This window comes from Euprymna scolopes, chromosome 46 (assembly GCF_053919585.1).
Source record: "Euprymna scolopes isolate OS-2025 chromosome 46, ASM5391958v1, whole genome shotgun sequence".
NCBI lineage: Eukaryota > Metazoa > Mollusca > Cephalopoda > Sepiida > Sepiolidae > Euprymna > Euprymna scolopes.
The window spans coordinates 88,679,743-88,693,513 of record NC_136527.1 but is presented as its reverse complement, the minus strand read 5'-3'; the positions used below and the strand labels follow the sequence as shown (position 1 = coordinate 88,693,513).

At 40.5% G+C, this 13,771-nt stretch overlaps 1 protein-coding gene across 1 annotated transcript in view; it reads left to right on the top strand.

Annotated features, from left to right (window-relative positions):
• The window catches only part of LOC145270989 (uncharacterized), a 143,002-nt gene that overhangs the window by 107,878 nt on the left and 21,353 nt on the right, over window positions 1-13,771 (top strand). The window contains exons 4-5 of the mRNA XM_080126525.1: window positions 8,285-8,362; window positions 13,474-13,535. Coding sequence (XP_079982651.1) covers window positions 8,285-8,362; window positions 13,474-13,533 — 138 coding nt within the window. The 3' untranslated portion in view covers window positions 13,534-13,535. The remainder of the gene's footprint in view (window positions 1-8,284; window positions 8,363-13,473; window positions 13,536-13,771) is intronic.

Here is a 13,771-nt window from a genome sequence, read left to right as displayed (position 1 = left end):
TTTCAATCAAACAACAGATATCATCAGGCAGCGACTTGACTATTCAAAAGTTCAATGAATAAAGATTATTCATTGAACTTTTGAATAGTCAAGTCGCTGCCTGATGATATCTGTTGTTTGATTGAAACAAGTGGCTATTTGTAGCAGCAGGATGTAACCATGTTTATATAACAATAAACAAGTATATATATATATATATATATATATATATAGCACATTCAGGCAGTGACTGGTTCAGTGAGGTGACTGGTTCGCAGTAGACAGTTCTCGAGTTGGAATCCACAGAGCAAAAGATTCTTCCTGTGTTGACACGAAGAAACATGCAAAATTGCTTCAGAACGGTTTAATATTTATGGAGCAATAATACTAAAAAATATTGTAACAATTAGCTATTGCAATTGGTGGTTCAGAAGGTTTCTTTTAATTGTTAAAAAAAAGAAGCTCAGTCTTGACAGAATTGAATGTTACCAACCATTTATGTTCCAACATTACCGCATTATCAAGGCCAAGAGGCCACTCAAGTATAAGGGTTAAAGAGTGTACAGTAGAAATTGGACAATATAGTAATCATTAGTAATGAAAATTTGGTAAATTTGATAACTTATATGGAACGGCTCATCAAGACTTATTTACGTTAGACTTGAACACAACCATATTGTAGTCAGCCGGAAAGCCGGAAAACGGAAGACAATTCCACAGGCGTGCAGTTCTAAGAAAGAGCCTTTGTTCATGGAATCTACGTTTAGGTTTAGGCACAGATAAAGAGTGGGGGGAATTATTGATAGTGTTTACAGCTAGACGAGTGTTTCTTGTGAAAGTTTGGCGAGGGGGGACCATAGATTGAAGCTCAGTCCAACACTTTCCATGAAAATAACGATACATCAGACAAACTCGCAACATCTCTTCTGTGAGATAGAGGTTGCAGGGAAGAGAAAAGGACATCTCCTACGAGGCTACGTAGTCTATTTTGAACTCTATCAAGGCAGGCCAAGTCCTTTCTAGCAGCTCCTGCCCAGATGTGGCAACAGTATTCCATCCTTGGACGTACCTGGCTCTTATATAGATAGAGAATAGCATCAGCAGTGAGATATCTACCGGATCGATAGAAAGATCCCACCATTTTTCCAGCGGCCTTGGCAACAGATTTGATGTACGTGTTCCATTTAAGATCAGAATTTCACTACAGACTGGAGGTCTTCCTCTAAAGTTTTAGCCATTTTCTTAGATATGTGTTCATTTGTTTCCCCCTCGTGCCTGTCATAGACCATAGTGTCATCAGCAAATAAACGCATAGTAAACACAATTTTGTCAGGGAGGTAATTTATGAATATCAGGAATAATAAAGGTCCAAGGATCTTTTAATGCATCAAAAACCAAGCTTCTATTTTTACATCATCAACGTTCTGATCCTCATTTGGCATCAATTGAAATGAATGGTTCTCGTCTTGGGGAGGCCTCAAGTTTTGACAAGCTTCTGTCCTTGACCTTTACTCTCCATCTTAAATGGAACACGTAAATAAAAAACTAGACAAAATACTATTAACAAACCAATGAATATATGTCAACCCATGTCACGGTAACATATATTGAGCGAATTTCTAACAGTATTTTGTCTAGTTTATTATTTATAACACCTTTTCCCAAACTTACCGTGTTAAAGAGAGAGTCGGGCGCCATTTTGAATTGTCCAATACATCGATAAACATTATGCTTTTCGAGCTGAATAAACATGTTACATTGAATAAAAACACGAAAATATTATCCAGTTAGGTAGAAAAGTAACTTATTTTGCCTTTGGTAACATTTATTTGTTATATATTTGTTTTTTTGACAACTTTTTCGAATCTATGTGTACAGTAATACAAACCTCAAAAAATTATTTAAATATTTTTTATTTTATTTTTATCTTCTGCTATTACGCACAGCAAAGTTTCACCGTTTTTAAAAAATATTTTAATACTTTATTTGGCACTTGCACAGTTTAATCAACACATTAAAAAAAATGAAAATATCGAAAAATAATTTACGTATTCGTTATGAAACGAAGTTCTCCGAAAAAATGAAAATATCGAAAAAAAAGGCTCTAATTGTACGTTATGGAATGAAGTTCTCCGAAAAATAAAATTTCACTTAATTTCATCGAGTATTTTTTTTTTTTTTTTTACAGCGAAAAAACAATTTGTTATGATACCGAGCAAAAGGTTCGATTTTTAGGAAAAAAGCTAGAATTAAAGATGGGGAGGGAGTGTCGGCGCTTTAACTTGAGATATCTTCCGTGGCGTGTTCTAAATTCCAAGCAAAAATTAAGAAAAAATCCAAGAATACTAGCTTCAACGTGCTGTCATAAAAACGTATTTTTCCGCTGTAAAAAAAACAAACAAACAAAAAAAATTACTCGACCAAATTAAGTGACATTTTTTTTCAAAGATCTTCAGTTCAAAACGGATATGTATAGTATAACCTTTTTTTTCGATATTTTCATTTTTGAATGTGTTGATTAAACTGTGCAAGTACCTTTTTTTTTTTTAATTAATTTGAGGGTAAAACCGTCAAATCACGATATTACGAATTATTAATGTTTTATCACGAATTATTAATGGTTTCAATTATTTTTAAAATGTTTTTTAAATATTTTATTTCAAGTTTTACGATTTACACACGACAAAGTTTCACAGTTTTTTTATATATGAATTTTTTTCTGTTAAGACAATAATACAGTATGTTATTAACACACTTTTTAAAATTGTTTCTTTTTTTCTGTTAAATAAATAGTTATAAATGTATAAAAATGTATATTTTGTTCGTTTACTTTATTTAATCAAGTGCTTACGGTAATCCGGAAGAAAGAGAGAGCCTGTTTCCTCCGTTTGACTATAGGTGGCGTTACTATCTGTCCACCCAGTTACGGAAGCACAAAATGTATATAATGGCACCCTTGAAATAAAAATGTTTTTTTGTTATATTTTAATTTAAAACCTTTTTTTTTTTGCTGTTTTTTTGCAAACATATTTAATTTTATTTTTTCAAACATATTTACGTTTTTTTTTTGTTTGTTTTTTGTGTGGGCTCTGGAAGATTTATCTAGAATGTTAATGCAATTTTTGCAGACGCAACAAAAGGCGCAATCCGAGCTAGATGCACATAGAGAGGAGAAATTATTGAAATGGCAAATGGAACAAGAAGAAAGGCAGAAGAAATTACAATTTGAACAAGAAGAAAAGCAGAAGAAATTACAATTTGAATATGAAGAAAGGCAAAATGAACGTTTTGCTAAAACACTGGAACTATTAAAGACTAATCGAGAAAATGTCGACAGTACTAATTTCTCGCATACAACTATATTTAATAGCATGGACACATTTAATTATGTGCCGGAGGAAGAAAAGACTTTTGAAGCATACTATACAAGATACGAGGATGTCTTTCAACTCGACTGCAAAAGTTAGACAAATATCCAGAAAGTGAGCCTTTTACTCATGAAGTTGGGTGTAAGAGAACACAGCAAGTTCGTAGATTATATACTACCTAAAAAACTACGGAATTAGATTTCATGGAAGCTGTAAAATTACTAAAAGAATTATTTAATCCGAATATATTTCTTTTTCCTAAGAGATGGTTGTGTATGAATCTAAGGAAGATGGACAACCAAGAATATTTGACATACGCATCACTCAGTTGTCAATAAAAACTGTGACAATTTTAAGCTAGCAGAACTAACAGTAGAAGATTTCAAATGCCTAAGCTTCGCAGAAGGGTTCATCTCCACGAAAAATGCAGAAATACGCAGACGAGTGTTGTCTAAGCTGGAATCTGAGCAAGATTTAACACTTCAGAAATTAGCAGAGGATTGTGAAAGGGCCATTACACTAAAAAAGGATTTAAATAAGATAGAAGAATCCGGAGTGGCATATGTAAGAAAGGTTAGAAAACCATACACACCAACCAAGAACTATTCAAATAAAAGCAATCAAAACGGAACAAGATATTCCAAATATAATAATTATAATTATAGTAAAGAATATAACAAGTCTCTTCCTAGATATAACTGTAAGAGATGCGCAGAAAGACATTGGGAATCGGATTGCCCTTATAAGAAGAAAAAATGCTACATTTGCAAGAAAGTCGGACACGTTCTCCTCTAGGATCCTCTGACCACTCCGTCGTATCAGTTAAGATAAAAATGAAATGTAAGAAGTCCCCAGACGTGCCCCTCCACCGTACTGTATACCGATACTCTATGGCTGACTGGGATAGCTTACGTACATTCATATCTGGTTTACCTCTGCACTCCATGTTTAAAAAGGAAGTGTCCTCTATAGTATCAGATCAGACCGAATGGTTAATTATAGGCATAGACCAATTCATACCATCTAAAAAATTCCAACAAAAACCTAATAGCCAGCCATGGTTCTCCCCAGAATGTGCTGCTGCTATCACGCACAGAAATCACTTTTTCCATAGCTACCAACGTAATAGAAGCACTGAGACTAAAGCTGCTTTCAGGACTGCCAGCAACCACTGTAAAAGAGTAATAAAAAATGCAAGAGAGCTATATGCCCAGTCTGTTAAATCCAAGGTAGCTGATCAGCGGCTTGGTTCCCACCAGTTTTGGCAAATAACAAATAGGATCCTGAACAGAAGTGTGCGTTCTATCCCAACCATTATCAATGGACCAGAGGTCATCTCGTCAGCGTCAGACAAGGCCAAACTATTTGCAAAGAACTTTGCAGCTAATTCTACCCTATGCGACGAAGGCCATCAACTCCCCATATTTCCTCCTATAACACAGAACAAGCTAGGTAGCATACAAATATCCGTGCATGAAGTCGCCAAGCTAATCAAGAACCTAGATTCCAGTAAAGCAACTGGCCCTGATGGCATCCCAATTATAATGTTAAAAAAGCTTCAACCAGAACTTGCTCCCATACTTACGAAACTATTTAAGTGCTGCCTTAAGGAGAAGTGCTTTCCGACTCCCTAGAAGACCTCATCAGTTTGCCCTGTATTTAAGAATTCAGGTGATAAGTCATCTCCCTCTCAACTCTCAGTACAGACCAATAAGTCTCCTGTGCGTTATGAGTAAGTTGCTGGAATCCATATTAAATAGAGAAATAGTCAACCACCTCAGCAGGAATAACCTTCTTAGTGACACACAATATGGTTTCCGCTCTGCAAGATCTACCGCAGATGTGCTGACGGTTATATCCCACAGGATTAGTGAATCTCTTGACAAAAGATACCTTTCTAGGGCAATTGCTCTTGACATATCAAAGGCCTTCGACAAGGTATGGCATAAGGGTCTACTTCACAAGATTTCCAGCTACGGTATAACTGGAAATGTTTTCTCAATCATTAAATCATTTCTCTCCGATAGGCTCATAAGAGTAGTGGTAGATGGACAAAAATCGGAGGCCTGCAATATAAATGCTGGAGTCCCTCAGGGGTCAATCCTGGGCCCAACTCTCTTCCTGATCTACATCAATGACCTCCCTAAACACATACTTAAATCATTCGTTGACATCTATGCTGATGACACGACCATCTACGGCAACACATCAAAGGCTGTAAATGACAAAGTTCTCTCTGATTCTCTCTCCTCTGATCTCGAGCGCGTTGTTGTGAGGGAAGACGTGGCTGGTTACCTTTAATGCATCCAAAACCAAACTCCTATCCTTACATCATCAACGCTCTGATCCTCATCTGGCATCAATTGTGATGGATGGCTCTCGTCTGGGTGAGGCCCCGTGTTTTGACAAGCTTCTGGGTTTGACCTTTACTCCTGATCTGAAATGGAACACGTACATCAAGTCTGTTGCCAAGGTGGCTGGAAAGATGGTGGGATCCTTCTACCGCTCCAGAAGATATCTCACTACTGATGCAATTCTCTATCTATATAAAAGCCAAGTACGTCCAAGGATGGAATACTGTTGCCATATCTGGGCAGGAGCTACTAAAAACAGCCTATCCTGCCTTGACAGAGTACAAAATAGACTTCGTGGCTTAATGGCTCCGACGGTAACTGGTGGTGAGATAAAATTTGAAGAAGTTATCCTTCTTATAAAATTGAAAGGGTTTACGAAGAAATTAAATATGTTCGTATTGAAAAATAGCGAAAACCTGTTTGGAATAGATTTAATTGAGAAATTTGGACTCTGGAATAAGCCATTTAATACATTCTGTAAAAAAATAGAATGTACTACTCCAACAACAGAAAATATAAAAGAGGATTTCAAAAAATTATTCCCTGATGTATTTATGACTAAATTAGGTCGTTGCAATAAATTTAAGGCCTCGTTTGAACTTAAAGAAAACACCAGCCAAATTTTTAGAAAAAAGCGAAACGTTCCGTGTGCTGGCTTGGAAAAGATTAATAAAGAATTAGACAGATTGGAACAGACAGGAATACTATCAAAAATAGAACATAGCGACTGGGCAGCCCCCACCGTATATGTAAAGAAAAAGAATGATGAAATCAGAGTATGCGCACTTTTCGACAGGTCTAAACTCCATATTACAAGATTACTATTACCCTCTACCAAGTCCAGAGAAAATATTCACAAAGTTGAATGGTGGTAATATCTTCTCCAAGATAGACTTGAGCAATGCGTATTTACAAATACCGGTCGAGGAGAATTGCTAAAAAATACTATGCATCAACACGCATAAGGGATTGTACAAATACAACCGGTTGCCCTTTGGCATCAAAGTAGCGCCTGCCATTTTTCAACAAGCGATGGACACCATGCTAAGTGATATTGTGCGCATGTGCATACCTGGACGACATTGTTATCAGGAGCAAATCCCTAGAAGAACATAAGGAGCATTTAAAACAAGTATTCACTCGAATACAAGAATTCGGGTTTAAAGTAAAAGAAAATAAATGCGACTTTTGTATGAGTGAAATTAAGTATCTTGGACATATAATAAATAAACATGGGCGATGTCCAGACCCAGAAAGATCTGCGGCAATAAAAAACATGCCAGCACCTAATAACGTAACAACTTTGCAGAGTTTCTTAGGACTCGCAAATTATTACCAATCTTTTATTAAAGGGATGCATAATTTGCGAGCTCCCTTAAATGAGCTGCTAAAAAAGGGCACACCTTGGAACTGGACGCAAGAATGTCAAACCTCTTTTGACAAAATAAAGAGTGCACTAACATCTGAATTATTTCTAACTCACTATGACACAAAATTAAATATAGTCGTCGCTAGTGACGCTAGTTCCTACGGCATAGGAGCATGCATTCAACATATCATGCCTAATGGATCTAGAAAGCCGATAGCTTACGCTTCAAGAACGCTGCTTCCAGCAGAGAAGGCGTATTCACAGATTGAAAAAGAAGCGTTGAGTATAATCTTTGCAGTGACTAAATTCCACCGATATTTATATGGTAGACATTTCATACTTGAAACCGACCATAAACCATTAGTCACAATCTATGGATAAAAAAAAAAAGGATTGCCTGTAATACACCGCAAATAGATTGCTGTGCTGGGGTACGATCCTACTGAATTACGATTTCCAGCTACAACATCTAGCATCGGAAAAGATTTGCCATGCGGATGGACTTTCAAGACTGATACCACAGAAACATAATTTGGAAGAATCAGTGATTGCGGCAATTCGAACAAACGTCCCCTTTTTGCCTACTTTTGAGGGAGCGGGTTTTTGCCCCACATTAAAAACGGCTTTGTGCCTAATTTGCTTTGGTGGGGAAGCAAATAAATACAATATATATGTCTCGGCAGCCGTATGAAAAGCATATCTTTTTTTTCTTTTATTAATATTATTGGAATTTTTCCTTGTACATATTTGTGAATTATTCCATGGATTTCGGCTTTTGGATTATTTTGAACCATCTTCCAATTACATGATTTCCTTGGATTTTATTAGTGCAAATGGAAATTCAATTGACTTTCTTGGAGTTATATTTTTGGATTTTACCGTCATTGGATTATTTACCTTTCACCAGACTATCCATTCACGTGTAATCACCTTTTTCTTCACCATATTCCCTCTGTTTCACTTTTTGTGTTTTCAAGTAAGATCTTTGACTTACTTGCAGTTTCATCAAATACTTTTGTATGCAAAATCCGATCCCGCATTTTGCTAATTCCTACTCTCTGATGAGAAGGAAAGTATTTCTTCGAAACTCCGCAGATTAAGGACTATCAACTTATCAAGTGTTTCCTTTTCAGATTAAATATGTTTTAAACTCTTTTTCAAAACATTTTTAACATGTTTTATTAACTGTTTGCTCTTTAAATTTCAATTTTCAGTATGTAATCAAGCGCAAGAACAATGGAATATTTTTTTGTAAGAAAGCATCTAAAAACTGTCCTATCGTCTTCCCATGGGTAAGTCAACATTTTCCACCTTTAAAAATTTCGTAATGCAATTCTTCTGTGATGAAGCATTTGTTTCATCACAGAAGAGAAACATAAACATTTCTATCTCTGCTATTATATGTGTGTGTCTATGTGAACGTGTTTGTGTGTGTGTGAGTGTGGTCTCAAATGGTCTGTTATACCGGAGCTGGGCATATGGGTATGACCCCCCACTGCTCTATAAAATGGTTCCATAAGGCGTGTGTCACTTATAACCTCTGACAGACAAATTCACGCCCATGCGTCCACGTCGCGAGACCGGTTAACACCGAATGAGCGGGAATGCAAGCGAGTGTTCAGCGCTATAACTGTTCGTCTGCTCTTAAATCCAGCTGTGTCTGCCAGCAACCGGCGGCGCCTGGTGATAGTCTGCGTCTGCAAGGGACTTGCGGCAACCTGTCTTCAAACCCATGGAATGACTGTCGATAATCGGCGGCTCCATGGTCGGACTATCCCTCTGCGTCTGCTGACAATCAGCGGCAAGGATATCCATTCCTGGGCACACACCCACAGTGTACACTTGCGACTGGCGTCCGCCTGTAGTTACTACCGCCAAGAAACTTCATGAGAAATATGCACAATTATACAACTGCGGACCCTACTACAGCGTACGCGGGAGCCGACGCGTTTGTTCACCCGGTGGAACAAGTGTTAAATTTGCAAGCCGGAATGCTTCGAAGAAGACAGAACTACTTCTTCGCCTGTTGGAACGTCCGAACCCTGAGATCTGAGGCAGCACAAGCCCTAACGGTGCGCTCTCTACACCAATACAAGGTAGACGTCGCATGCTTGTCTGAGGTCAGATTACCAGACAGTGGTCACCAATCCATCAAGGTACCACAAGAAGATACTTCCTACCACCTCTATCACAGTGGGGTAACGGACAATTCAGGACTGTATGGCGTCGGAATCGCTCTGAGCGACCGCGCACAAAAATCTCTTTTGGACTGGGAATCCATTTCCCCTCGCCTTGCCCGAATTCGGCTAAAAGGAGTTATCCACAACGTCTCTGCCATCGCAGTCTATGCACCCACGCTAGACTCAACCGACGCTATAAAGGATACCTTCTACAACGAATTACAAGCTGCCATCAACGGAACCCTTGCCGGCGACATGCTTGTCATAGCAGGTGATTGGAATGGCAGAACTGGCAATTTGGCGTCCGGAATCGCTGTGCCAATGGCGAACGTATCACTAACTTCGCGATGAACAATCACCTCATTGTCTCCAATACGAAGTTTCAGCATCCAAATCATCATCTGGTGACGTGGTACTCAAATGACGGTGTCATGGCGAACCAGATAGACTACATTTTGATACGGAAACGCTGGGTAAGCAATATGCGTGACTGCTGCGCTTACAGAGGTGCTGAAACAGGAAATACCCATGGATCGGATCATGTCCTTGTTAGAGCCAAGCTCACAATGCGACTGAAGGCCAACAAACACGTTTCCCGTCAAAAACGTCTTGATATCACAAAGCTGAAAGTGGACGACACTGCGACTCAGTTTCGACTGGACCTACGCAACCGATTCAATGGTTTACAACCAGAAGAATCGGTGGAAGATATATGGAAAGCACTCAAAAAGGACGTCACTGAAGCAGCGGCCAACACCGTGGGTTTCACAAAGCGTCGTCAAAAGGACTGGATCTCAAGTCGAACGGTGAAATTGGGTGAGGAGGCTAAACGTGCCAGACTCAACGGAGATGCCAACTATCGTCGCTTTCGCCGAGAAACAACGCACTCTGCCCGCAACGACCGCAATGTCTACTGGCACAATATCGCAACTGACATGGAACATGCGGCCTCGGTAGGGGACTCCCGCAAGTTATATCAACTATTGAAGTCCAGCACACAGACGAGGTCATCCATGAGCGAATCCATCCACAACAGTGGAGGTGAAATCATTACTGGACTAAACGCACGATTGGATCGGTGGCACGAGCACTTCCGTGAACTCCTGAACCACCAGCCTCCACCTACAATACCAGGTCAAAACACCCCCACCGCTGCAGATCTCTACGATTGCTCGTCAGATACCCCCAGCGATGAAGAAATCAGAGCCATCATTGCCAAGTTGAAGAATAACAAAGCTCCAGGCGAGGACGGTATCCCGGCTGAGGTCTACAAGACCGGAATCGATGAATTAACCCCTCGCCTACACCAGCTGATTTCTGAGATTTGGAATAGTGGGGAGATTCCCCAAGATTGGAGTGACGCCATCCTTCTTCCCTTTTTTAAGAAGGGTGACAAACGGACATGTAGTAACTACAGAGGCATCAGCCTTATAGATGTCGCTGCCAAAGTCTTCACTATCCTCATTCTGAGACGGTTTCAATACGAAAGGGACAGAAGGACTCGTCCTAACCAATGTGGATTCCGACCTGGTCGTGTATGCATCGACCAAATATTCATGCTGAGGAGAGCCTTGGAACAGCGCTGGTGCTACCAACAGCATACAATCGTATGCTTTATCGACTTCGCTGCCGCTTTTGACTCGGTCGACCGCGGTACCCTGTGGAGAGTGATGGAAGCAGATGGTATCCCCCCGAAGCTACTCAACTTGATCAAGGCCTACTACCATCGGACTCGCACGCGTGTCCGCTGCTATGGCCAGGATTCCTCTTTCTTCAACGTCAGCAGTGGTGTCCGCCAGGGATGCACGCTCTTGCCCACCCTTTTCAATTACGCTATTGATTGGATCATGGAGCAGGCGCTGCCTGGATATCCTGACGTCGTGGTGGGGCGTAACTTTCATCTCACCGATTTGGACTACGCGGACGATATTGCGGTTCTTGGGGAGAGCTACAGAGACATACAGACGGTGCTGAACCGAATCCAGGAGAAGGCAACTGCCATCGGCATGAGAATCAATGCCAGCAAGACGAAGATTCTATCGGCTGGCGTCCCTCAAGCAGAAAGGTTCTCTGTCACTCTCAACAGGGAAATCCTCGAGGAGACAGATAGCTTCAAATACTTGGGCTGCACGTTCATTGGTACCGGTCAAGGCATGAATGAGATTGAAACGCGCATTAATGCCGCACGAGCTGCCTTTTGTCGACTCCAAAGGCGATTATGGTCACAGCCTGAAATACGTCTGAGGACAAAAATACGAATCTACCAGGCTCTCGTCCGCTCAATACTTTTGTATGGATGTGAGACCTGGCCCATACAGAAAGCGGATCTGCGACGCGTAGAAGTTTTCGACCACTACAATCTCCGCCGCATTCTCCATGTCCGTCCCTTGGATTTCGTCTCCAACAAAGAAGTCCGGCGTCGCTGCAATCTCCAGGCAATTACTGACCTACTGCGGGCCCGACGCCTTCGATGGTTCAGCCATGCCTCTCGCTGTGATGCAGGGGTCTTTATCCACGAGGCTATCTCCCCACGTCCTCTACCCGGCTGGAAAAAACGTGTCGGTGGCCAGCTAAGAACGTGGCTCGGGACTATCAAAACCGACGCTGAACTTATTTCGGGCCCGCTCATCTATGGCCTGTCTCATTGGAGACGTGACTGGCTGTTGCTCACTCGGGATCTTGCCTCCGATCGCCGGGCTTGGGCCGCAGTGGTACGAGATGTGCATCTTCATGAAGCCGACTCAACTCCTCCAGGGTGAATGTCGTTTCAAGTACAAGTAAGTAAGTGTGTGAGTGTGTGTGTATGAACGTGTGTGTGTTTGTGTGTGAGTGAACGTGTGTGTGTGAGTGTGTTTGTGTGTGTGAGAGTGTGTGTGAAAGTGTTTGTGAGTGCGTGTGTGCGTGTTTGCATGTGTGAGTGAACGTGTTTGTGTGTGAGCATGTTTATGTGTGTGTGTCAGCATGTTTGTGTGTGTGAGTGTGTAATGTTGTGACCCTTTGGTTGTGATCATAGTGTAGTATCTGTGTTTACTGTGGCAAGCAGGGCCAAGGGTCAAAATATTAAATGGCAGAAACACTAGAGGATGACCTCCAATCCGTAGTGGAATGGGGACAAAAATGGTTGGTCACATTCAATGCTGCTAAGACTAAGCTTGTTTCCTTCAATAACTACAAGAAACCTTCTCTACCACCAATAGCAATGGCCAAGAACACATTACCTGAAAGTACTTCTTTTAAACTCCTCGGCCTAACGTTTACAGGGAATATGAACTGGAATAGATACATTGAGAGCATTGCCAAGGCTGCTGCAAGGAAGGTTGGCTCCCTCTACCGTGCTAGAAAACTACTTACGCCTGACAGTATCCTATACCTCTATAAGGCAACCATTCGCCCATGTATGGAGTACTGTTGTCACATCTGGGCTGGTGCATCTGCTTCTTGTCTCTCGCTCCTGGACAGGGTTCAAAAGAGAGTCGCCAACCTGATAGGTCCTGAACTGTCATCAAGGCTTCAGCCTCTGTCCCATCGACGAGATGTTGCATCCCTCTGCCTGTTCTACAAATACTTTAATGGTGAATGCTCTGACGAACTGCAAACACTTGTACCTCCCCGACGTAACTACCCCCGACAAACCCGACAAGCTACTAAGTCTCATCCCTTTACAGTAGAGATCCCTAGGTGCAAGAAAGCCTTTTACTCCAATAGTTTCTTCCCCAGAACTGCGGGTCTTTGGAACTCCCTGCGTGTGAGTGTATGTCACATACACTGTATGTCTGTGAGTGAGTGTGTGTGTGTGCGTGCGTGTGAGAGTGTGTGTGCGTGTGAGTGTGTGTGAGTGTGAGTGAGTGTGTGTGTGTGTAAATGACAGCACACTGCTAAATCCCCAATAACGGCTTCATCCTTAGAAGTTATCTACTTCCGGTCGTTTCTTGGGACACATGACCAAAAGACCATATTCAATGACGTCAGCAGGTGTTACGTTCATGGGTTAGTATCAGAGTGAAGATGACACAGAAGTTAAAATATAATAGGAGCTTTATTGAGCGGCCATGTTACAAGAACTAGTCTTCCTCCTTTTTAGGAGAGTTCTACAGAAAGGGGAGAGAGGGCAATGGTGGGGGTTTAGCAACAGCCGGTGACATGACAGTTTCATAGGCCTTCTTAATATTATTATTACAATGAACCTTTCTTTCTGTTTTTATCCGTTTTTATTTTATTTTCAGGCGAGAACATGCGTTGTCCCTTACCAGTTGCATAAACTATCGGATATCTTTTGCTTTTAAAAGTAAGATTTTCTTCAAACTTTTGTTCCACAAATCGAATATTATATATATATATATATATATATATATATATATATATATATATATATATATATATATATGTATATATATATATATATATATATCTTTTTATTGATAAACAAGATTTGGGTTTGTACAGTGTACACTTAGATACGAAAAAGTTGCAAAAAAAAAACAGCAAAAAACAAATATATAACAAATAAATGTTATCAAAGGC